The following is a 27,378-nucleotide window of genomic DNA, read 5'->3' on the forward strand; positions in this document are numbered from 1 at the left end:
CATTTTTCCCATTTCATTTTCACAATGTATAGTAACAGCACACCAAGCATTGCCTCATAACCTATATTTTAAAAGTTTTAAACATCAAACTCCATAATCACATGCAATCAATCCTTCACCCCCCACCCACCCAGTCAATACTAAAACTAGTCTAGATGAACTGATACAGTCCCAGCAGATTACCCCTCAGCTGGCTCTCCAAGTCTTCCTGCAATTTGACAAAGCGATCAACAACGCCTTGGCACAGAGGGTTCGCAACTGAGTCAACTTCAGGGGCTCTCTGAATACGTACTGATTCTGCGATAATGTTTGGAAGTTTGTTCTCAATGACATGGAGTTTCGAAAGTCACCAAGCTGCTGACGGTGGACAAAGTGAAGATTGTAGCGTGCGATGGCAAAAACACTGGTTCCAATGCTGCAGAATTATCCGAAGCTGGATCCAGACCTTTCAGTGAAGCAGTGTCCACAGCAGACACATTGTGAATAATCCCGACTGTTATTTAGCAGCTGCTTGATCATCATTGCTTCAATTAACAAGAGAACAAGTAGTGTGGGGGGTGGAAGGGAGGGGGGTTAAATGTATCCCCATTATGTACAATATCAGTGAGATTACTTTTTATAAATTCAACCTCTGGCTTTTTTTTAATGTTTGAAAGATAAATCTGTAATAAAGTTTTACAGAACCATTTTTTAAAAAACATGTCTGATTCGTAAGTTTGCAGACGACACAAAGGTTGGTGGAATTGCGGATAGCGATGAGGACTGTCAGAGGATACAGCAGGATTTAGATCTTTTGGTGACTTGGGCGGAGAGATGGCAGATGGAGTTTAATCCAGACAAATGTGAGGTAATGCATTTTGGAAGGTCTAATGCAGGTAGGGAATATACAGTGAATGGTAGAATCCCCAAGAGTATTGAAAGTCAGAGAGATCTAGGTGTACAGGTCCACAGGTCACTGAAAGGGGCAACACAGGTGGAGAAGGTAGTCAAGAAGGCATACGGCATGCTTGCCTTCATTGGCTGGGGCATTGAGAAAAGAATTGGCAAGTCATGTTGGAGCTGTATAGAACCTTAGTTAGGCCACACTTGGGAGTACAGTGTTCAATTCTGGACCTTCTTTAGAGGGTGCAGAAGAGATTTACCAGGATGTTGCCTGGTACGGAGGGCATTAGCTATGAGGAGCGCTTGAATAAATCAGTTTGTTCTCACTGGAACGACGGAGGTTGAGGGGCGACCTGATAGAGGTCTACAAAATTATGAGGGGCATAGACAGAGTGGATAGTCAGAGGCTTTTCCCCAGGGTAGAGGGGTCAGTTACTAGGAGGTATAGGTTTAAGGTGCAAGGGGCAAGGTTTAGAGGAGATGTACGAGGCAAGTTTTTTTTTTTTATACACAGAGGGTAGTGGGTGCCTGGAACTCGCTGCCGGAGGAGGTGGTGGAAGCAGGGACGACAGTGACATTTAAGAGGCATCTTGACAAATACATGAATAGGATGGGAATAGAGGGATACGGACCCAGGAAGTGTAGAAGATTATAGTTTAGTCGGGCAGCATGGTCGGCATGGGCTTGGAGGGCTGAAGGGCCTGTTCCTGTGCTGTACTTTTCTTTGTTCTTTGTTCAATTTTAATTGCATCCAGTGAAATTGTAGCTTTATTCTGCAACAGTGCAAGAGTTCCTCAGCAAGACAACCATGAAGTTTGACAGAATTCTTCCAGCTACTGAAAATACAAGCTTATCTACAGAAGTCAGCCAATCATATCGTGATCTTCATCACATTCAACTTGTTGCGCAGTAGTTTTTGTTCTGTATTAAAACAAGAGACACCATGCTCATTTGCACATAGAAACTTATGATTCAATAGGTTTTTGCCTCCACTGCTTTAACAGGTGTTGATCACATTCCGTGAAAGAACTGATGATTCCCCCAGTTCCTGAATTGCACGTTTTACTCTTTGATTTCAACTCTAACTCCTGTGTGTTTTGGTAAGACACAGCGAGTGGAACTGCCTGGCCATGCTCGTTATGAAAGGCCCCACCAGAAACAGTACATTGCCTTTCTTTCATTTTGATGCAGAATTATTTATTGAACATTTCAATTTTACAGATTTCCAAATGCATTTATTTTTAAAAGAACAATGCACACTAATTTAGCCAGCAACATCTCGACTGCAAATTTATTCTTGTCCATACAAAAGAGTAAGAGCCTCAAGAAGTGCGCATATATTATAATATATTTTGTACAGTACTGATAATTGCTACCAACTGTTTACAAGGAACTCCATAACCTCAGCTCTTGCACCTCGTGCTGTTTGCTGTTCACTGGCAATTATTGATGTGACTGGCACTCTGCCATTAAGGGTCAAAAGCTTTGTCAACACGCACCTTAGAGATTATGAAAATACTTGCAATAGAGGGGAAGCACATATAATCAAATTTCTATTAGGTTCAACTTGCAAGAGCTAGGCAACATTTATTATCAATACAATGCAGGAGGTAAGAGGGGCAAGTACATATAAACAAATTTCTATTCAGTTCAATTAATGGAGTCGTATCACTACCATTTAACAAATAACATAGGTGGACCGAAAAACAAGGATCTCACAATCCATTAACACGGTCTTTACCCAAATGCCTGGAATTAATTCCTGTTGCTGGTTCTAATCTGTTTAATCACAGAACAGCAAAACAGAGATTTTAGACTCTCCTGTCTCCTGTAACTTAAAAATGCCCATCTTGTAAACGGGAAAGGAATAAAGAGCTCAACAAAAGCCATTAGCTCAAAATAGCCTGAAATATAAATTTACGGTATGTGGAATCCACAATTGTAGAAAACGCAATTACAGCAGTGACAAAATTGCCGTTTGCCTTTAGAGTAGCAATATGTTGGCTCAGGTGCCATGATACAAATTAGGTGAAAAACTAGGCAACCATCTTTAACCAGAAATGCCAAGGAGTGCTCCATTTCAACCTCCTCCAGTGGTCCCACCATAAAAGATTCCAATTTTCAGCTAATTTGATTCACTCGACACATCAATAAACTGCTAAACACACTGAACACAGCGAACAGCACAGTCCTCGAACAACATCGCAACTGTAGTGAAGACTGGTGTTCCAGAAATATCCATGCCTCTGGACAATCTGCTCCAGTGCGGCTACAATACCAATAGCTACCCGATAATGTATACTCTATTCACAAAAAGAAAAGAGCCAATCCAGATTACTCCCCATCATCAGCCTACTTTTAACCAGCATATTGAAAGAAGGTGCTATCAAGCTGTACTTTTACCTCACAATGCTGAGTTTTGGCTCTGCCAGCAAAACTTGGGTCCAGGCTTCATTAGAGATTTGCTCAAAACATCAAGCTAAACGAGAGGCAAGGTGAAAGCTCATCATTAAGGCAGTATTTGACCAAACATAGAAGCCCTAGCAAAATTAAAATTAGTGGGAATCCATGGAAGTGGAGGGGAGGAGGAAATTTCCCACTGGAGATCCTCGGTCAAACCAGCATCATCAACTACTTCATTACTTCCCTCCATTCTTAAAAGGTCAGAAGCGAGGATGTTCACTGATCATTGTGTGTTGTTTGCAACTCCTCAGATACTGAATCAGTCCATGCCCACATGCAGCAAGGCCTGGACAACATTCAAGCTTGGGCTGATAAGTGGCAAACAACATTTGAGCTATAAATGACAGGCAGTGTCAGTCCCATTGTTCGATAGGCAGAGTTTAAGATATATTTATATTTTGTTCATCTCACTTTCTCTGTCAAACCTGTTCAAATTCAATTGTCTGAAAACAGGAAATAAAATAAACCAGTGAGCAAACTTCAGAGCAAAAAACAAGGTTAACATGAAGGAACTTTGCATCTAGTCCAGTTAGAGGCACTATTTTCTTATTTGCCAAGCAGGCATATTTAGGCCTGTAACTAATACAAGCACACACACTTGTCTTTTTACTGGTTAATAAATCTTAAACAGTTTATTGTCCAAACTACAGTACAGTGAAGTGCTTATTCTACCACCTTCCAAAGTCAAAAAATAAGGATACAAGCAATCAAAATATTGTGTAGTTTTGTTTTTCAACTAACCCGGAGGTTATGAAAAATTCTGTTAATGCTGGATATGCAAAGGTACATGACACCTTTCTACAGGATCTGATCAAGACAGTATTACGGTTGCGGAAAGGATGCTAGATGGGGACTCTTCTTCTGAGGTAGTATGGGCTGAGGTTAGAAACAGGAAAGGAGAGGTCACCCTGTTGGGAGTTTTCTATAGGCCACCTAATAGTTCTAGGGATGTAGAGGAAAGGATGGCGAAGATGATTCTGGAAAAGAGCGAAAGTAACAGGGTAGTTGTTATGGGAGACTTTAACTTTCCAAATATTGACTGGAAAAGATATAGTTCGAGTACATTAGATGGGTCATTCTTTGTACAATGTGTGCAGGAGGGTTTCCTGACACAATATGTTGACAGGCCAACAAGAGGCGAGGCCACATTGGATTTGGTTTTGGGTAATGAACTAGGCCAGGTGTTAGATCTGGAGGTAGGTGAGCACTTTGGAAACAGTGACCACAATTCGGTGACCTTTACGTTAGTGATGGAAAGGGATCAGTATACCCCGCAGGGCAAGTTATATTTGGGGAAGGGCAATTATGATGCCATTAGACATGACTTAGGATGTGTAGGTTGGAGAAGTAGGCTGCAAGGGTTGGGCACACTGGATATGTGGAGCTTGTTCAAGGAACAGCTATTGCGTGTTCTTGATAAGTACGTACCAATCAGGCAGGGAGGAAGGGGTAGAGCAAGGGAACCGTGGTTTACCAAAGAAGTGGAATCTCTTGTTAAGAGGAAGAAGGAGGCCTATGTGAAGATGAGGCGTGAAGTTTCAGTTGGGGCACTTGATAAGTTACAAGGAAGCGAGGAAGGATCTAAAGAGAGAGCTAAGACGAGCAAGGAGGGGACATGAGAAGTCTTTGGCAGGTAGGATCAAGGAAAACCCAAAAGCTTTCTATAGGTATGTCAGGAATAAAAGAATGACTAGGGTAAGAGTAGGGCCAGTCAAGGACAGTGGTGAGAAGTTGTGTGTGGAGGCTGAGGAGATAAGCGAGATACTAAATGAATACTTTTCGTCAGTATTCACTCAGGAAAAAGATAATGTTGTGGAGGAGAATGCTGAGACCCAGGCTATTAGAATAGATGGCATTGAGGTGCGTAGGGAAGAAGTATTGGCAATTCTGGACAAGGTGAAAATAGATAAGTCCCCGGGGCCTGATGGGATTTATCCTAGGATTCTCTGGGAAGCCAGGGAAGAGATTGCTGAGCCTTTAGCTTTGATTTTTATGTCATCATTGGCTACAGGAATAGTGCCAGAGGACTGGAGTGTAGCAAATGTGGTCCCTTTGTTCAAGAAGGGGAGTAGAGATAACCCCGGTAACTATAGGCCGGTGAGCCTCACGTCTGTTGTGGGTAAAGTCTTGGAGAGAATTATAAGAGATACGATTTATAATCATCTAGATAGGAATAATATGATTAGGGATAGTCAGCATGGTTTTGTGAAGGGTAGGTCATGCCTCACAAACCTTATCGAGTTCTTTGAGAAGGTGACTGAACAGGTAGACGAGGGTAGAGCAGTTGATGTGGTGTATATGGATTTCAGTAAAGCGTTTGATAAGGTTCCCCACGGTCGGCTATTGCAGAAAATACGGAGGCTGGGGATTGAGGGTGATTTAGAGATGTGGATCAGAAATTGGCTAGTTGAAAGAAGACAGAGGGTGGTGGTTGATGGCAAATGTTCAGAATGGAGTTCAGTTACGAGTTGCGTACCACAAGGATCTGTTCTGGGGCCGTTGCTGTTTGTCATTTTTATAAATGACCTAGAGGAGGGCGCAGAAGGATGGGTGAGTAAATTTGCAGACGACACTAAAGTCGGTGGAGTTGTAGACAGTGTGGAAAGATGTTGCAGGTTACAGAGGGACATAGATAAGCTGCAGAGCTGGGCTAAGAGGTGGCAAATGGAGTTTAATTTAGAGAAGTGTGAGGTGATTCACTTTGGAAAGAATAACAGGAATGCGGAATATTTGGCTAATGGTAAAATTCTTGGCAGTGTGGATGAGCAGAGGGATCTCGGTGTCCATGTACATAGATCCCTGAAAGTTGCCACCCAGGTTGATAGGGTTGTGAAGAAGGCCTATGGTGTGTTGGCCTTTATTGGTAGAGGGATTGAGTTCCGGAGCCATGAGGTCATGTTGCAGCTGTACAAAACTTTGGTACGACCGCATTTGGAGTATTGCGTACAGTTCTGGTCGCCTCATTATAGGAAGGACGTGGAAGCTTTGGAACGGGTGCAGAGGAGATTTACCAGGATGCTGCCTGGTATGGAGGGAAAATCTTATGAGGAAAGGCTGATGGACTTGAGGTTGTTTTCATTAGAGAGAAGAAGGTTAAGAGGTGACTTAATAGAGGCATACAAAATGATCAGAGGGTTAGATAGGGTGGACAGTGAGAGCCTTCTCCCGCGGATGGAGGTGGCTAGCACGAGGGGACATAGCCATAAATTGAGGGTTAATAGATATAGGACAGAGGTCAGAGGTAGGTTTTTTACGCAAAGAGTGGTGAGGCCGTGGAATGCCCTACCTGCAACAGTAGTGAACGCGCCAACATTGAGGGCATTTAAAAGTTTATTGGATAAGCATATGGATGATAATGGCATAGTGTAGGTTAGATGGCCTTTAGTTTTTGACTTCCCATGTCGGTGCAACATCGTGGGCCGAAGGGCCTGTACTGCGCTGTATCGTTCTATGTTCTATGTTCTAAAGGGGTTTTTATTCAGATCATTTGTAAGAGAAGAGAATTAGCTCTGGCAGAATCCTCTCCTGCCATAAATTATTTTTTGGTGCACTCTTATATACCTTTCCACATTATAGACAATGGATTACTGATTACACTTCTGAAAGCCTCACCCCAAATTTCCTCAGCAGGGACTTCATTCTGAATAAATATAAATAAAAATTTTGTTGAATCAAGTCATGGTTTATTTTAAATTGCCAATCCAAAATAAAAGTACCCTGTATATATTTTATTGTTCTTTCAAAATTAAAACCATGAACTCATGATTTGTTTTTCCAATATCCTTTTGCAATACTTTGCATTTTTGTTTGCCAGTCTTACAAAAGGAAAAATTGAAACATTATATTATATTATAATCTAGTGTACAAACATTTTTTTTTAAATTTGTTCAGGATGCCTCATAGGAGACTGTTAAATAAGTTCAGAGCCCATGGTGCTAAGGGCAAGATCCTGGCATGGATAGAGGATTGGCTGACTGGCAGAAGGTAGAGAGTGGGGATAAAGGGGTCTTTTTCAGGATGGCAGCCGGTGACTAGCGGTGTGCCTCAGGGGGTCGGTGCTGAAACCACAACTTTTCACAATATAGATTAGGCACTGTTGCTAAGTTTGCAGATGATACAAAGATCTGTGGAGGGACAGGTAGTATTGAGGAAGATGGGGGGGGGGGGCTGCAGAAGGACTTGGACAGGCTAGGAGAGTGGGCAAATAAGTGGCAGAGGGGGCAGCACAGTGGCGCAGTGGGTTGGCCCTGCTGCCTCACAGCGCCGAGGTCCCAGGTTCGATCCCGGCTCTGGGTCATTGTCCGTGTGGAGTTTGCACATTCTCCCCGTGTTTGCATGGGTTTTGCCCCCACAACCCAAAGATGTGCAGGATAGGTGGATTGGCCACGTTAAATTGCCCCATCATTGGAAAAAATGAATTGGGTACTTTGAATTAGGGGCTGGTTTCGCTCACCAGGCTAAATCGCTGCCTTTTAAAGCAGACCAAGCAGGCCAGCAGCACGGTTCGATTCCCGTACCAGCCTCCCCGGACAGGCACCGGAATGTGGCGACTAGGGGCTTTTCACAGTAACTTCATTGAAGCCTACTCGTGACAATAAGCGATATTTCATTTTTTTTTCAAATTTATTTTAAAAAAAGAAGTGGCAGATGGAATACAATGTGGAAAAGTATGAGGCTATGCACTTTGGAAGGAGGAATGGAGGCATAGACTATTTGCTAAATGGGGAAATGCTTAGGAAATCAGAAGCACAAAAGGATTTGGAATCCTTGTTTATGATTCTCGTAAGGTTAGCGGGCAGGTTCAGTCGGCAGTTGGGAAGGCAAATACAATGTCAACATTCATGTCGAGAAGGCTGGAATATAAGAGCTAGAATATCTTAGGCTGTATAAGACTCTGGTCAGACCCCATTTGGAGTATTGTGAGCAGTTTTAGGTCCTGTATCTAAGGAAGGATGTGCTGGCCTTGGAAAGTGTCCAGAGGAGGTTCACGAGAATGGTCCCTGGAATGAAATGCTTGTCATATGAGGAACGGTTGAGGACTCTGGGTCTGTACTCGTTGGAGTTTGGAAGGATAAAGGGGGGTTCTTATTGAAACTTGCAGGATACTACAAGGCCTGGATAGTGGATGTGGAGAGGATGTAGGAAAAACTAAAACCAGAGTACACAAACTCAGACTAAAGGGATGATCCTTTAAAACAGAGATGAGGAGGAATTTCTTCAGCCAGAGGGTGGAGAACCTGTGGAACTCTTTGCCGCAGAAGGCTGTGGAGGCCAAATTATCAAGTGTCTTTAAGACAGAGATAGATAGGTTCTTGATTAATAAGGGGATCAGGGGTTATGGGAGAAGGCAGGAGAATGGGGATGAGAAAAATATCAGCCACGATTCAATGGCGGAGCAGACTCGATGGGCCGAGTGGCCTAATTCTGCTCCCATGTCTTCTGTCATATGGATACTAGCATTGCCCATCCCGGAGGGCATATTTTTTATATTTGTCCAATTAAGAAGCAATATAGAATGGCCAATCCACCTACCCCGCACGTCTTTGGGTTGTGGGGGTGAGACCCACGCAGACACTGGGAGAATATGCAAACTCCACACGGACAGTGACCCGGGATCAAACCCGGGTCCTTAGCGCCGTGAGGGAGCAGTGCTAATTACTGCGCCACCGTGCCACCCGCCCCGAGGACAATTAAGAGTCAAACACATTGCTGTGGATATGGAGTCACATGTAGGCCAGACCAGGCAAGGACAACAGATTTTCTTCCCTAAAGAATAATGAACCAAATGGGATTTTACGACAATCGACAACGATTTCATGGTCATCTTTAGACTTTTGTTTAATTCCAGATTTTTTTATTGAATTCAAATTTCACCATCTGCCATGGCGGGATTTGTACCCGGGTCCCCAGAGAATGGTTCGGAGTCTCTGGATTACTAGTCCAGTGACAATACCACTATGCCACTGCGTCCCTGTGACCCCTCCTTATAGGCTGGGGTCATAATATCACAGAGTTGAAGGTAAAGCCAGTCCCTGCTTTGCCACTCTGCGAAAAGTGATGCCAAAATGGTCAAGAAATGGAAATGAAACAAATAATAAAGGAAAATATGACTTCAGGAAACAAGAAACACCAAGGTGCAAATGGTTATGATCCGTCCAAGTCACTTACAGCTGAGACATACTCACTAACTAGTCTACAAACAGGAAATGTACAGGACAGTTAATAGATTCTTTGAAAAATCTTGGAAGTTCCAATCCATGATGCATTTTGGCAAGAAACACCAACATGCTGACACAAGGTTGGAACACAACATGCAAACATGAATAGTTGGAATGGCTAACATATTTTCAGTACCCCATGTTAGAGGTCACCTTACTATTGATTTGAAGATTTTTGCCTTCACTTTTCAGTGTAGGTAATATTTCACAAACCTTGATCTTTACCTTGATTTCCCCACAAGTGTGTGTTGCTGGCACAAGTCTAACTGGCCACAGGGATAAACTTCATTTGTTAATTTTGAAGTGCACATTTTACCTTGCACCTACCGTACTGTAATAATTCTAAAGCCTTAAAAATAAAAATGCTGCCGTCTTCAAACCACCCTGGCTATTCTGGGAAAGAACTCAGCTAGACCATACTTTTGACAGCTCCCACTGATCTTAAAAGGATGTGAACACTATTCCATATCAAGCAATTGCAACCCAAGTGAGCATTTAATGCCACATTTACAGCGGCAACAAAAGCGATTTTACCCACTTCCCACCACCATCCCCTCCCAAGACAAAATAAAAACTGAACGGTGCTTGTAGATTTACAACGCTGCAAAATGTTCACACATGTCACTCTTAACATTTCAATTTCCCCTTGCATCCCTTGATTGTCGTCTTCTGACAAACCACATCCATATATAGTGGGCAGCACGGTAGCATAGTGGTTAGCATCAATGCTTCACAGCTCCAGGGTCCCAGGTTCGGTTCCCGGCTGGGTCACTGTCTGTGCGGAGTCTGCATGTCCTCCCCGTGTGTGCGTGGGTTTCCTCCGGGGGCTCCGGTTTCCTCCCACAGTCCAAAGATGTGCGGGTTAGGTGGATTGGCCATGCTAAATTGCCCGTAGTGTCCTAAAAAGTAGGGTTAAGGGGGAGTTGTTGGGTTACGGGTATAGGGTGGATACGTGAGTTTGAGTAGGGTGATCATTGCTCGGCACAACATCGAGGGCCGAAGGGCCTGTTCTGTGCTGTACTGTTTTAAATTCTAAATTCTAAATATATCTGATGGAGAAATGGATACTCTAGGCCATATCTACAGCTGAATTTACTAATTGGGCTTAAAAGACTCATTTCATTAACCTAATTTTTTTCTCACCTCAATTTTCACCCCCACCCACCCCGGACAACACCAATTTCATGCATGTCGGACATTCTTCCAGACGCTTGCCAACGTCTAGCACAGGGGTGGGCAAACTTTTCCATGCAAGGGCCACATTCAGAAATTCACAATTTTAAAGGGCCGCATAGTATATTAAGTAAAATAATTACTTCACCCGGTTATGATTCTGGGCGCCTCATATCGAACAGAACAGTACAGCACAGAACAGGCCCTTCGGCCCTCAACGTTGTGCCGAGCAATGATCACCCTACTCAAGTCAACGTATCCACCCTATACCAGTAAGTACCCCAACAGCCCCCCCCCCATTAACCTTAAAAAAAAATTTAAATTAAAAAAAAAACATTTAAAAAAAATAAATAAAAATTTTAATGACTTGGTGGGCCGCATAAACACCTTTGGGCCGTAGTTTGCCCACCCCTGGTCTAGCAGGTTTGCATAGCAGATTTCAGCTCCTCCAATGCTTCAGATTGCTAACGAAAGCTGTCTCACTCATGAGATCAGCTCAGTGTAGGCCATGGATTAAATACAGTATGTGTGCATCAATACATCCACTGTGCATTTAGTCAGCAGGCCACCCACAGAGTAACTGCCTTTTAAAACATGAATACAGTTACAGCATTTTTGCAATTAATTCACCAAATAAAGCAAGCAGGAGGAAATCAAATCTGCAAAGATAAACAATGCAAATAAAAATATTCTGGGGGAAGAAAATGGGGTTGAAGTAGTTGCTATGTAATGGCCTTGACAGTTAAAATCAATATTTTGCATCTGACCTTTCGCTTTCTCATTATACTCACACTTCATAACAAGCGCACATCACAACACCACATTTGACCAGGTGTGGCATCAATGAGCCTGAATATTGAAGGCAATGGGAATCAGAGAAAACCTTGCCACTGCTTGGAGTCATACCTAGCACAAAGAAAGAAGAATGCCAATCATCTTAGCCCCAGGACATCACTGCAGAATTCTTCAAGGTAGTGTTCTAGGTTCAACCATGTACATCTTTCAACTCTCTAATAATATCAGAAGGAGAGTACAATCAGGAATGCAGGAGAGCTGCTGGGGAAATATTAAGTATACCTAAAAAATAAGGTGCCAACTTGGAGAAACTGACAAAATAGGACTACATGCTAAACTTTATAAGGTGAACATAATAAATAGTTTTAAGTGATCCCACAACCAGTAGATTAGATCACGTCTCTCAGTCATGCCACATCTGGTCGTGAACAGAGCGATATACAATTAAACTAATTGTCCACAATACTCTCATCCTCCCAGCACAGTAGGGAGAAGAGGCTGAAGTGCCTAGTGGATGATCCACTTCTGCTTTCTTCTGAAGTCACCAGAATCACAGATGGCAGTCTTCGAACAATTAATTTCAGCCTGCATGATATCAAGAAATACCCAAAGAAAACAGATGCAACAATAGACCCTGACAACATCACAGCGGTAGTACCAAAACACTTGTGTCTCCAGAACTAGCCACGCCCCTAACCAAGCTGTTAGAGTACAGCTGTGTCACTGGCATCTACCCAATGTGGAAAAGTATCCACACAAAACAGGACAAATCCAATCCAAACAATACAGCCCCATCAGGTCAATCCATCATCAGAAAAGTGAAGGAAGGTGTTGCTGACCATCAACAATAATCGACTCAATGTTCAACTTTGTGTTCTGAAAGGCCACACTGCTCCAAGATCAGTACAGCCTTCGTCCAAACATGGGCAAAAGCTGAACCGAAAGAGGTGAAAGTGACTAACCTCGACATCAAAGCAGCGTATAATCAAACATAGCTGTAAGGGTACCTAGCAAAATGTTGATGAGAATCTGTGGGAAAACCCGCCTCCAAATGGAGCCATACATAGCGCAAATGAAGGTGAAAGTGCATGGGAGGTCAATCATCTCAGTCCCAAGATTTTGCTGCAGGAGTTCCTCAGGATAATAATAATAATAATAGCTTATTGTCACAAGTAGGCATCAACGAAATTACTGTGAAAAGCCCCTTGTCGCCACATTCCGGCGCCAGTTCGGGGAGCCGGTACAGGAATTGAACCACGCTGTTGGTCTTGTTCTGCATTACAAAGCCAGCGGTTTAGCCCACTGTGCTAAACCAGCCCCACATGTCCTAGACCCAACATTTTCAGCTGCTTTGTCAATGACCTTCCTGCCAACATACGGTTAGAAGTGGGGATGTTTGCTGATGATTGTGCAGTGTTGAGTATCATGCATGACTCCTCACATATTAACTCAGTCTGTGCCCAGAGATAGCAAGACCAGAACAACATTCAGCTCTGGGCTGACACATGACAAGTCATTCATACCAGTGCCACACAAGGACAAGGACCATCGCCAATAAGGGAAGCTATAACCAATATAAAAACAGAAAATTGTGTTTTGGCAGCACATGTGGAGAAAGAAAGAGTTAACATTTTGAGTCCATATAACTTTAAGAGGGAAAAACACAAAGGATTTTATACTGTTTAAAAGGGGTACAACAAAATAGAATATAACCATTTCCCTTTGATGTTCAATTGCATGACTATATCCGCATCCCCACCATCAATATCCTGGGGGTTGTATTGGCCAGCATCTTAACTAGACCAGCCACATAAATACTGTGACTACAAGTGCAAGTCAGAGGCTAGGAATTCGCAAGTTGTAACTCGCCTCCTGACTCCCCAAAACCTATGCATTCTTCAAAAAGGTGAAATGAAATACTCGCCACTTGCCTGGATGGTTGCAGCTCCAATAATGCTCAAGAAGCTTTACACCATTCAGGACAAAGATCCTGCTTGATCAGCACCCCATCCACCACCTTAAACATTCACTCCTTTCACCACCAACACACAGTAGCGACAGTACATGCCATCTACAACTACACTGCAACTCAGCGAGGATCCTTCAACTGTTCCTTCCAAACGCACAAAAATGAGCACTAAGAGGATCAAGTGCAGCAAGCACATGGGAGAACCACTGAGGTCACACAGTGACTTGGAAATACAATACCATTCGTTCACTATTGCTGGATCAAAATCCTGGAACTCTCCCTAATAGCACCATGAGTATATACCTATATACCACAAGCACTTCAATAGATCATGAAGTAATACTCACATGCCAATGCAATACATGAAATTCTCTCCAAACATCGCTTTAGGTGCATTCTCTCAGGTGTTAGTGGGACAAATGTGGGGAAGGAAAAGACATTTTAGTGTTGAAAGGAGAGGGTACACTTTTGGCAAAGGACAGAAAAGGTGATTAGAGTTGAGAAGCTTAAGGACTATGAACGTACTACTGGAGACATTTGATAGACAGCCAAATAATGAGAATGAATTAAAATAGCAAATCTGATCGATTGCCGGTGGCGGCTATGAAGGAGCAAGTCATACATTTGGTGGCTCCCGCTCGGGTCGGACTTTTGGACCTTTTCCCCCCGATTTTCTACCGGACTTGAACTGTGAAACTGAAGACAGAGGCAATTGTGCACTGAAGTCCCACATCGGTGCATGGAGAGAAGGACTAGAAGTGCTCGTTAAGGCAGAAACAGAAAGACAGAGAAGGCTTGGGCTGAAGCTGCAGCGGGAGACAGCATGGCGGAGGACCGGACCTCTGGTTTGTTGACCCAGGCGTCAATGGAGCAGCTGATGCAAGTTATTCAGGAAGGCTTTGCTAAGCAGAAACAGGACTGCTTGGACCCGATAAAAGAGTCGATTGAGCGGCTGGAGCTTAGATTGAGCAGATGGAACTTAGATTGTACGCCCAAGATCGGGCAATCCAGAAGGTGGAGAAGGCGCTGGTTGAGCAGGAGGAACATCAAACTGCGGTGGAGTTGGAGGTGAGGATGCGAAGAGACCAGCAGAAGAAGCTCCTGGAAAAGGTGGAGGACCTAGAGAATAGGTCCCGCCGGCAAAACTTGAGAATCAGACACAGAATTTAGAGTGCAGAAGGGCTCCCGGAGGGGTCCGAAGAAGCGAATGCTGGGGCATACATCGCAGATATGTTTGAGAAGCTGCTGGGGGATAGGGCATTCTCCCGGCTCTTGGAGGTGGACAGGGCTCACAGAGCACTCATGAGGAAGCCGCGAATGGGAGACCCCCACCCTGAGGGAAATGGTGGCGAGATTCCACAGGTACTTGGATAAGGAGCGCATTCTACAGTGGGCCAAGCAGACATGGAGCTGTAAGTGGGACAGTAGTATCCTGCGGGTCTACCAAGACCCGAGTGTGGAGGTGGCCAGGAGCAGAGCAGGCTTCAACCAGATTAGCTCGATCCTTTTTAAGAAAAAGGTGAAGTTCGGACTGCTGTATCCGGCCCGTCTCTGGGTCACGTACAAGGAAAAGCACTTTTATTTCGAGTCACCTGAAGACGCTCTGGACTTCGTGAAAATACTATTCCAGGCAGTCCGGTGCCACTACCCCAACCAAAAGACACAAACAAAGCAAGGCCAACAGCCACCTAGGACACGCCCAGCCATCAAGGCACCCACCCCTTTATTGGTTTAGATTGATGACAATGATCAAGAAGCTGCCCAATTAATTGGGACCAGGTTTAAGGCCCGCCTAAAAGCACGCGAAGCCCCGCCAAGTACCAGAAGGAAATCCCGCGAAAGGTTCAGTCTCTTGGATTTGGCTCTCAAGCGGAGAGACCCTTCCACCAGCACCACCAGAAGCAAGTAAGTTCAAGGTCAACGCTCGCTACCAGACGGATGACCATAGCTGTACTCCGGTTACCTCTTCGAGCCCAACAGCCTCAGATCCGAACAATGGCCATTGTTCCTCTGACCAAAGTGGGCACCCAACGTTAAGTATAGGTGTTAGTGATAGATATAGTTTAGCCTGTAGTGTTATTGTGCATGAGTAAATCATACTGTGTGTAAATAACGTAGTATTGACTTTGAACTGACTGATGTATTGGCTATTCGGGTTGAATCTTGTAGCGGTATCCCTTACTGGCAGGGGTGGTGGACACGGGGTACCCGGCGATCACAATCTCAGACCATGCTCTGCACTGGGTTGATCTGCAGGTTAGTAAAGACAGTAACCAGAGCCCGCACCGGAGGTTAGATGTGAGACTTTTGGCTGACGAAGGGGTGTGAGAGTGGCTGAGGAAATGTATTCAGAACTACCGGCAGGTCAACAACACGGGGGGAAATTTCAGCAGCGATGGTCTGGGAAGCACTGAAGATGGTAGTCAGAGGGGAGCTGATCTCGATACGGCCCATAGGGAGAAGGTGGACAGGGCAGAGATGGACCGACTGGTTAAGGAGATACTGCAGATCAATAGGAGGTATGCGAAGACCCCAGAGGCAGGGCCTTTAAGGGAATGGCAGAGGCTACAGGCAGAGTTCATTTGTTAACCACAGGGCGGGTGGTGGAGCAGCTGAGAAAGGTGAGGGGGTGATCTACGAGTATGGAGAGAAGGCCAGCAGAATGCTTGCACAGCAGCTTAAAAAGATGGAGGCAGCCAGGGGGATAGGGAAAGTAGATGACGGAGATGGGAACCTGGTTGGAGATTCAGCAGGGGTGAATAAGGCATTTAGGGATTTCTACAGTCGGATGTATAGATTGGAACCCCCTACGGGGCCGGAGAGGATGAGGCACTTCTTGGGGGGGCTGAATTTCCCAAAGGCGGACTGGGAGCTGGTAGAAGGGCTGGGAGCCCCGATCGGGTTGGAAGAGATAGTGGAGGGTCTGAAGGCCATGCAGGCAGGTACCCAGTGGAGTTTTATAAAATATTCTCTGGGATATTGGGGCCGGTGTTGATGAGGATGTTCAATGAGGCAAAGGAAAGATGGGTGCTGCCCCCGACTATGTCACAGGCCACGATTTCGCTGATTCTGAAGCAGGACAAGAACCCAGAGCTGTGTGGGTCCTACAGGCCAACATCCCTGTTGAATGTGGACGCCAAACTGCTGGCCATAATTTTGTCCTCCAGGATTGAGGATTGTGTTCCGGACGTTATTGGGGAGGACCAGGCGGAGTTTGTTAAGGGTAGGCAGTTGGTGGCCAATGTAAGAAGGTTGTTAAATGTGATCATGATGGCTCCAGAAGGTAGGGAGGTGGAGGTACTGATCGCAATGGTTGCAGAAAAGAGCACAGAGTCTCGCTCTATGCAGACGGCCTGCTTCTGTACGTATCGGACCCATTAGAGGGGATGGAAGAAATCAGGAGGATTCAAGGGGAATTTGGCCGGTTTTCAAGGTATAAGCTAAACACACCCTGCAGCAAACAGCCTAAAACAAAAGTAAAAAGCTGACAGACAACCCAGCTCCACCCACACTGACATCACTGATAAATATCCATTTCTTAAAAAGATACATTTCTTGAACACCCATTTCTTAAAGGTACTCTCACATGACAATTGTGTTGTTGTTATAATACCAAAAAACACCTCAATAAAATGTTTATTAAAAAAGAAGAGCAAATCTGCAGGAACAATCACAGATGTGCAAGAACTCTTTAGAGGGATATTTTAAATACCCAAAATTAATTGGAATAATGTTAGAATAAAGGGGATAATTCCAGGAGAACTTTCTTGACCATGAGAGCAGCATGGTAGCATTGTGGATAGGACAATTGCTTCACAGCTCCAGGGTCCCAGGTTCGATTCCCGGCTTGGGTCACTGTCTGTGCGGAGTCTGCACATCCTCCCAGTGTGTGCGTGGGTTTCCTCCGGGTGCTCCGGTTTCCTCCCACAGTCCAAAGATGTGCAGGTTAGTTGGATTGGCCATGATAAATTGCCCTTGGTGTCCAAAATTGCCCTTAGTGTTGGGTGGGGTTACTGGGTTATGGGGTAGGGTGGAGGTGTTGACCTTGGGTAGGGTGCTCTTTCCAAGAGCCGGTGCAGACTCAATGGGCCAAATGGCCTCCTTCTGCACTGTAAATTCTATGATTCTATGATAGACATAGGAAGGAGGTATTTACATAGGATTTGCAGTGCAGGAGGAGGCCATTCGGCCCATCGAGTCTGCACCGGCTCTTGGAAAGGGCACCCTACCCAAGGTCAACACCTCCACCCTATCCCCATAACCCAGTAACCCCACCCAACACTAAGGGCAATTTTGGACACTCAGGGCAATTTATCATGGCCAATCCACCTAACCTGCACATCTATTGCTGTTGGCGAGGAATGAAGTTGGCCAAATGTCTGTGGGCGAGCACTTGGACAAGGGTGATCGCTGCATCATAATGTTTAGATTAATAACAGAGAAGAGCAAGGAGCAATTTAAAGTAAAATTCCGAAATTGGAAGAGTGCCCATGGGATATAGTGAGGGCAAAATGGAACCAAATTTTGACAGGAAAAATGGTAACAAAACAATAGCTGACCAAAATGTTTCCAGGACTGAACAGCTACTTTCCAAGAAAAGGAAAAGGTAGGGAAGCCAAATCCAGGACTCCTTGGATGACAAGGGAGATGGAGAGCACGCGAAAACAAGCAATAGGTTGTATTTTTCACTTTGGGTGAATTATTCAAGTCGGGTGGGTTCTATTCTGGACAAAGCATAAAAGTAGAGAAGTGTTTTCACAATTGTATAGGGTGTTGGTGAGACCACATCTGGAACATGGTGTTCAGTTTTGGTCTCCTTATTTGTGGAAGGATGTAGTGGCATTGGAGGCAGTTCAGAGGAGGTTTACCAGATTTATTCTAGGGGTGAAAGGGTTGACGTATGAGGAGAGATTAAACAGTTTGGGCTTATAACCTTCTAGAAGGATGAGGAGAATATGATCGAGATATATAAAATACTAAAAGGAATTGATAAAGTAAACGTCGACCAAATGCTTCCCCTTATGGGGAAATCTAGAATGAGAGGTCACAGATATAGATTGAGAGGCGGTAGATTTAGAACTGAGATGAAGAGGAACTACTTCTCGCAGAGGGTGGTGAATTTGTGAAACTCGCTGTCCCATAGTGCGGTGGAATCAGAGTCACTAAATGGTTTCAAGTAGGAGATAGATATATTTCTGATTTTAAAAATTGGTCAAATAGATATGGGGAACAGGTAGGGAGGTGGTTTTGAGACCAGGAAATGATCAGCAATGGATGTGATTAAATGGCAAAGCAGGCTCGAGGGGCTGAATTGCCTACTTCTACTCCTAATTGCTATGTTCTTACATTTAAAGAGGGTTGTATGCTTCGAGCCACGAGTCAAGTGGGTGGAGTACAATTTCAAAATTGACCAATGATAGTTAAGGAGTACTCTGTATCAGCATCCACTAAGTGGATGCTAAAATAATAGTAATAGAATAGGAAGTAATAGAGGTGATGGCTGGCTATGCTTAGATTCAGTAATTCACCTTTTCTGGATAGCTTGCTAAGTGGAAGTGATAGCAGAAACCTGTGCCCTAATCGTCCCTAAATATGAGTTTGGGGGGTATGACCAGAGGGGTGGAAAGTGTCAAATGTGACACTTGTTTATGAAATGAGGCAAGAGTATTTCTCGTCGCTGCAGGCCAGTTCGTTTCAATGGTGGCTAAGGTTTTAGAAGCAATAATTGGGACAAAACTCAAAGTTTGCCAAGTATTACTTGATTTCATTTTTGAATTTTTTAATAGGGGAACACAAGGTTGAAAGGAATACAGTGGATTTTGTTCAAATGAATTTCAAGACAGCATTTGACAAAGTACCACATAAAAACACTGGTTGACAAAATTAAGGCTCATGGAATAAATAGCAGGGTCAATGTCAACTTGAATAAACAAATGACCAAAAACATAAAGCATGACACAACATATGTTTTTTTTTCACACCGGGGATGGTAGATGGCGGTGTTCCCAATGGATCAGTTCTAGGACAACTGCTCTTGACATGCATAGATGGCTTTGATATTGAATGAAGTAAAATTTGCCAACGTCACCAAATATTGTCGGTGCAACAACATGAGGGTGATAGCAATTGACTACAACATGGGATACAATAGGCAACCAGAACATGCAGACGAGTGACAAGATGGAATTTAAAAGAGGTGTGAGGTAATGCATTTTGTCAAAAGGCAGAGGGAAAAGAAATATTTACTTAAATTATACTATTATAAAGAGTGTGCAGCAACAGATGACTTGGGGGTTCATGCACATTTACCTTTGAAGCTGGTTCCAAGGTCCCAGGTTCGATCCCGGCCCTGGGTCACTGTTGGTGTGGAGTTTGCACATTCTCCCCATTTTTGCGTGGGTGTCGCCCCCACAACCCAAAGATGTGCAGGCTAGGTGGATTGACCACACTAAATTGCCCCTTAATTGGAAAAAGTGAATTGGGTACTCTAAATTTTTATTAAAAGAGTAGGATCTTTAGCTTCATAAATAGAGGCACAGAGTACAAAGCAAGGAAGTTTTGCTGAACTTTAGTTAGGTCTTTAATAGTTTGGATACAATACCCTAGTTAGGTCACAACTAGGGTATTGTATCCAGTTCCAATCACCACACTTTAGAAAGGATGCGAGAGATTTCTTTATTAATAATAATAATAATAATATTTCTTAGTGTCATAAGTAGGCTTACATTAACATTGCAATGTAGTCATTGAAAATCCCCTAGTCGCCACATTCCGGTGCCTGTTTGGGTACACCAAGGGAGAATTCAGAATGTCCAATTCACCAAACAAGCACGTCTTTCGGGACTTGTGGTGGGAGGAAACTGGAGCACCCAGAGGAAACTCACACAGACACGGGGAGAACGTGCAGACTCCACACAGACAGTAGCCAAGTCAGGAATCGAACCAGGGTCGCTGGTGCTGTGACGCAACAGTGCAAACCACTGTGCTACCATGCCACCTTTTTGAGAGCGTGTAAGGGAGATTAACCAGAATGGTTCCAGGAATGGAGGATTTTAGCTACAAAAAGTCATTTTCTTTCCATTGTTACCAAATTAGTCAAGGATGGTGTCAAATTGAAATAAAAAATGTACAATCCTGCAAAGACAGAAGACAGGGGCAGCACTGTAGTACAGTGGTTAGCACAGTTGCTTCACAGCTCCAGGTCCCAGGATCAATTCCCGGTTTGGGTCACTGTCTGTACAGCATCTACATGGGTTTCCTCTGGGTGCTCCGGTTTCCTCCTACAGTCCAAAGATGTGCAGGATAGGTGGATTGGACATGCTAAATTGCCCTCAGGTTAGGTGGGGTTACTGGTTTACGGGGATAATGTGGAGGTGTGGACTTGGGTGGGGTGCTCTTTCCAAGAGCCGGTGCAGACTCGATGGGCCGAATGGCCTCCTTCTGCACTGTAAATTCTATTATTCTATGAAGACTTATAGAAGCCACCAAGGATGACTAAAAACAATTAGGGAAAAACTGGAATAAGAGCAAACTAGCAAAAAGTGTACAAGCTCTTGTCTGTTTTTTTAAAAAGTATAGAAATAAGGATAGAAAAAAGTATAGACATAGCTAACGGAAATGTTGGACCTTCAGACGATGAGACTGTGGAATTAATTAGAAATAACAAAATGGTAGGGGTTTTGAACAAGTATTTTGTAACCATCTTCATAGTAGAGGACAGAATAAGCATTCTAAGAATGGTAAAAAAATCAACAGGCAAAAGGAATCGAGCAATTTAAAACAATCATGATCACTGGGAGAAAAGAGTATTAGAAAACTATGGGACTAAAGGCTGACAAGTCCACGGGACCTAATACGCTGCATTCTACGGTCTCAGACAAAGTAGCTGCAGAGATTTGAGATGTTATTATAATCTTCCAATATTCTCTCGATCGGGAAAAGGCATTGAACATTTGCAATTTAATGCCCTTATTCAAATATGGAGGGAGACAAGAAAATAGTTAACCCAACAATAGTCAATAAAGTTAAAGTTAAAGGGAGTAGTCACAAGATATAAAAAATATATATATAATAAAATCGGCAAAAGTCATCAGTGACTGATGAAAGGAAATAAGCAAGATGGATAAAGGGGGACCAGTAGATATAGATAAGAGTTCATGGTGTTGGGTGCAATTAATATAAGCATGTGTACAGATAATTGGCTAACAGTAAACAGAGCAGGATAAATGGGTCATTTTCAGGTTGGCAAACTGTCACCAGTGGGGTGCAATAAGAATCAGTCTGGAGCCTCAACTATTTACAGCCTATGTCAATGCCTTGAATGAAGAGACAGACAGTATTGTGGCCAAAATTGTTTTGCAATGCAAGGATAAGTGATTTAAACAAGCAAGTTGTTGGAAGGATATAAAAAGAGTCTGCAATGGGAATCTAGATTGGTTAGGTGAGTGGGTAAATCTTTTTTGCAGATGGAGTATAATGTGAGAAATGTATGTTCCACTATGGCAGGAAGAATAGAAAAACAGAATATTATTTGAATGGAGAGAGACTGCAGAATGCTGTGGTAGAGAAATCTGGTTTCCTTGGACATTAAATCATAAAACATCAGCACACTTGTATTTTAAAAAAATTTAGCGTACCCAATTCATTTTTCCCAATTAAGGGTAAATTTAGCGCAGCCAAGCCACCACCTACCCTGCACATCGTCTGAGTTGTTTTGGGGGGGGGGGGGGGGGGGGGGGGGGGGAAGAGGAGAGAACCCATGTAAACCCGGGACCTCGGCGCCGTGAGACAGCAGTGCTAAACCATTGAGCCACTGTGCTACCTAGCACGTTTGTATAACAAGATATTAGAGAGGCAAATAATCTTTACTGCAAGGGGGATGGAGCACAAATATAGAACCGTCTCACTACAACTGTACAGGCCACTGGTGAGGTCACACAGTACCATATACAGTTTTGGTCTCCTTATTTAAGAAGTGATATACCAGAATGTGAGGCATTTTGCAAAAACATAGAAAACAGAAGCAGGAATAGGACCTTCGAGCGTGCTCCATCATTCAGCATGATCATGGATAATCCTCTAATCTCAATGCGATACTCCAGCGCTCTCCCCAAATCCCTCAACATCTCTGGAGTCTAGAAATCTATTTATTTCTTAAATATATTCAGTGTTTCGACCGTCAAGCGGTTTTGTGGTAGAGAATTCCATAGGTTCACCACTCTCAGAATGAAGATATTTCTTCTTATCTCAGTCCAAAATTGCCTACCCCGTATCCTGAGGCTGTGACCTCTTGTTATACACCCTCAAAAAAAACAACACGCGTGCATCCAGTCTGTCCAGCCCTGTCAGAATTTTAGTTGTTTTAATTAGACTCGCTCTCATTCTTCTGTGAATACAGGCCCAGGCGACAATCTCTCATACGATAATCCTGCCATCCTAAAAATCACTCTGGTGAAGCTTCGCTGCACTCCCTCTATGGCATATATCCTGTCTTAGATAAGGAGACCAAAACTGCACACAATACTCCAGGTGTAGTCTCACCAAGGCCCAGTACAGCAGCAGTAAGACATCCTTGTTTCTGGATTCAAGTCCTCTTGCAATGAAGGCCAATATACCAATTGGCTTCTGGACTGCTTACTGTACCCGCATGCTTACTTTCAGTGCCTGGTAAACTAGAACACACAGGTCCCTTTGTACGTCACCATTTCCCAATCTATCACCATTTAAAATAATACTCTGCCATTGTTTCTCCATCCAAATTGGATATATTTACCTTTATCCATGTTATACTGCATCTGCCATGTATTTGCCCACTCACTCAGACTCACTAAATTGATTGCTGGGGTGAAGGTGCATCTTTTAGGAAAGGTTGAACCTATACTGATTGAAATGTAAGACAAATGAGAGGATCTTATTGAAACATACAATATTCTGAAGGGGCTTGACAGGATAGCTGTTGAGACCACTTTTCCCTCATGGGGAATCTAGAACTTAGGGGTTCACTTTATTAAAAAAAAAGTACTCCCATTTATTATGGAGACAAGGGCAAAATTCTTCTCTCAAGAGGGCTATTAATATTTGGAATTCACAACCGCAGAGAGCACAAGATGCTTGCTCATTTCATGTTGGGGAGGTAGCACTGCTTCCCAGCAGTGGATGGTCAGTTTCACTAATTAATCGCCTATTGTCAGAGAACAACAGGATTTCTTCCAGTCAGCCACCAGGTCCTGGAGGTGCCTGGGAACAGTCCTGCTACCTGAGACAGCCTCCAAATGGCTGACCATGGTGGCAGCGCTCCAGGGTTTTGAGGCCCTCCCTGCACAGCTGGGTTCAACTGCAATTAGAATAAACCCCCCAACCCACCGCCTAGACAATGATAGCCCAGCTGCTTTGGTAATTTTAAAATTTCAAAATGTCGATGAGAGTATAACTCTGTTTTTGACGGTCTCCCCTTCTCTTACCTGCAAATAAAGTATCCTGCTGCTGCTTCTGAGCTGGAGGGCCTCCTATTGACCCTCCAACTTTGAAAGCCAGCCTGCCGCCACTAATGGAATGGCGAGGCACTTCAACTGGCATATATTTGGGGCAATCACAGATGAGTGACTGTCTCCCAGTGTGGGCTTCAGGCTCCCATTTGAGCCTGATGGCAGGATTCTGAAAACCTTGGGGAAAAATCAATTGCCGTGACAAAGCCAAGAATAACTGCATTGCGATCTCCAACTACTTACTTACTAGTCAGTTCTAAAAAAAAAAATACTAGTATTTGCAATCTCAACCCATCCAAGATTTAAACCTAATAATTCAATACGGGTAAAATAAAATGATGAGCCAAATCCCACAGGCTATTGCATTTTCATACTTGGACCATGTCCCTTTACGCTTATCTGCGAATAGTGTTTCAAAGTCACGTCCAGTATCTGTTTGGATTATCAAACAAACAAAAAACACATTGTGCAATAACCCGGGAAAAGGGGTGGTATTCATAATCCAAACAAACATGCTTTGATCCAAGCATAAATTCCCCGTCATTGCACAAACCCTGGTGCAAAACACACCCAAGTATAAAATCTCTCACATACCTCAACACTTCCCATTTAGTGAGATTACATTCACCACATTTTTAACTCAATATAAAGGCTCCTCACTGGCATGAATTCTATGCAAACCTGGAGCAATAAAGTGGAGCATTAATCTGTTAAATTTACTGTTGCGCAGTTTGCAATTCTTATGTAAAGACTAATTTGTGAATATCACACTAAGAGCTTGAGATTGGATTCCAATCAGTTGCTTGCGGGTTAACATTCACCATCTGACAAAGTAAAGCACAAACGTTGATAGAAACAAATAATTTATTAAGCTGCACTGCCCGTTTTTCTTTCAACCTTTTCAACATGCTTATAGAAAGCAATTACATTTTTTCAGTTAACCCATTCCTTGAGCTTTGCGAGATACAGCAATAAATACAAACGGGCTTACATTGCACAATACTTGAAGGAATTTGGAAAGCGGGCTTGGGCAAAACAAGGCATGGGCACTGTGAACGTGGGTGGAATACAATAACTACCACTCTTATTGGTCTTAATAGCTTCCTGAAGCAAAGAACACCTCTTTACATGGGCCTGCTCAAGCTGGGCATAATTTGGAAATACCCATTAGGTTTGCTTACAGATGAAATTAAGTTAATTTGCAGGAAAATATACCAAAGAATTTAATGCAAAAATATTATAAACAGCATTAATCTAATGAGAGTTACCAAAAGTGCCAAGAAGAAAAATAAAGTGGATTAATGGAGGGAGTCAGAATACAAAACACTTCCTACTTCCTGATCTAAATGCTGCAAAGCTCGAGCCCTACTTCTGTGAACCAGTGACATTTATAATCACTAGCAATTCTACTGTTAATAGACATCACAACCATTTTATTTTCTAATCAATACTGTTAATTTAGGAGAAAGGAAATAAATGTACAATTATTTACATAGCTAACTGCTGTTGTAAAGGTGAGGAGTAGAACACACAATTTGGTTGGACTGTTGAATTTCTTAAATGTATTACAAATTCAGAAAAGAAAATCCCCACTTTTTCCCCCTTCCTGAATATGGTGGCAGGGCAGACTAGCCAAGCAGGTGCCCATTCTTCAATAGGTTATTTGACCAGAAAGCAATTACAGTCACATCCCCACTGGGTCCTTAAGCAGACACCAAGATACCTGCAACTGTCCATTGAGGAGGGGGGTGGGCGGAGGCGAGACAGTTCCCAGACGCTGCTATGCAACGACTGACATTGTTCCTTCCAGGAAAATGAAGGCATCCACCACTCTTGCCCCGGCTGAGATTAACTGGGATAAGGCCATGAAAGAAATCGATGGCTTTTTAAGCACACCGCCGTGCATTTAACCACGAAGCAATCGGTTGAATCTTTTAAGAAAACAGGTTTTGAAACTTCTAAACAATATCTTCGAGCAAAAAAGGTACAGAGTCATCATATTTTATAATAAGTACTCCGAAGGTAACTGCCTCAAATTGGACACCGCGAACTTTAATTGGCAAGCCATTTTATCCAGATTTGCCAAATACGACAGCATGAAGGAAATCAAATTATAACGCATCATTTCATCGCCAACGTCACCAGGATGAGAATTACTTGAGCTGTCTCGCTGCTCTCCATTCCCAGTCCACAAGATATAACCTTTTGAGGTTTGCATTCCACTGACCAAGACAACAATTCGCAAATTTGCGTATTTTTCAGAATCTAGAAATGATTCAGATATTTTAAACACACACGCACACACCACAGCTGCCAAGGTCACTGAGATTACAAGTGAAATCCCAGAGAGAGAAAAAATTGAGATTACAAACTCCTCGGGAACAAACACCAGGGAGATTTATTTATTTTTTCCCGCAAAGGAGTGACTTACATCCGAAAGCTAAGATTTGACAGGTTAACCAAAGTAGTAGACACGGTATCTTTTAATTCCACACAGCACGATTTAAAATTCGGGGAAATCAGTTGCAAGCTCTACGCCTGGATGGGATTTAAACAGAAATTCGTAGCTGCGCTCCGAATGCTCCATGGCCCCGCAAAACACACCAAGATTTTCCCTGCTTAAATCATGCCACTTTCAGGAGTGCCAAGTGCTGATAAACCCATCCACCTCCCGCGGACAGCAATCGGGCAATCGCCTGTCATTGTTACTCACTCAAAGCCGAAGAACAGCGCGCTGGTTCCCACGATGAGGAACAGAGTGAGGTAAAAAACTCCTTTCTGCCGAGCCATCATGACCCTGCCATCGCAACAGAACGTGTTTCTCCCGGGCAGCTTCTGCCATTTCCGCGTTGGATTTTTCTCGCTCTTCATCGCTTTGTATTCCCTTCGATAATTATTCACAGCGAAATATGTGTGCCAAAAAACCTAATTTGAATCTATTTGTGTATTTTTTTTTAAGTCTCCGGGCTCGATGACAGCGCTTATTCCAGCTGGCTGCTGCCTCCCTCCCAGTGCGTGTCTTTGTTCCCCGAGTCTGTCTCGCCTCCTCCTGCCTCTGCCCGGGCTGCTATGCTGAGGCAGCTCCAGCGCTGCCTCTCCCCTTGCGCTGCTCCATCTCTCAGGCTGAGCCCGAGCTCGGCCGGCCACGCCCTTTCCCAGCCCCACTTTGTCACACGGCCTTCTGCGCGCCCCCGCTCACCTGCTGCTTCCCGTCGTCGGGAGCGAGCGAGCGCGCGCCTCCCGCTGTTCCGGCGACTCGCAAGCGAGCCCATTCATTCACATCGTCCTTCCCCCAGAGAGAGTGGTCACCGTGCCCCGCTTTAACCAAGGGCAGCACAGAGGGTGCAAACGACGGCTTGTGGCTTTTCAGGTGTTTATTAGCTACGGCCTACGG

General features: G+C 43.8%; 1 protein-coding gene across 1 annotated transcript in view; it reads right to left on the minus strand.

Moving 5' to 3' along the window:
• Positions 1-27,162, minus strand: part of zdhhc9 (zinc finger DHHC-type palmitoyltransferase 9) — a 133,230-nt gene extending 106,068 nt beyond the window's left edge. The window contains exon 1 of the mRNA XM_038774561.1: positions 26,698-27,162. Coding sequence (XP_038630489.1) covers positions 26,698-26,855 — 158 coding nt within the window. The 5' untranslated portion in view covers positions 26,856-27,162. The remainder of the gene's footprint in view (positions 1-26,697) is intronic.
• Positions 27,163-27,378: the final 216 nt, after the last annotated feature.

Source organism: Scyliorhinus canicula, chromosome 17 (assembly GCF_902713615.1).
Source record: "Scyliorhinus canicula chromosome 17, sScyCan1.1, whole genome shotgun sequence".
In the NCBI taxonomy this organism is placed as follows: Eukaryota; Metazoa; Chordata; class Chondrichthyes; order Carcharhiniformes; family Scyliorhinidae; genus Scyliorhinus; species Scyliorhinus canicula.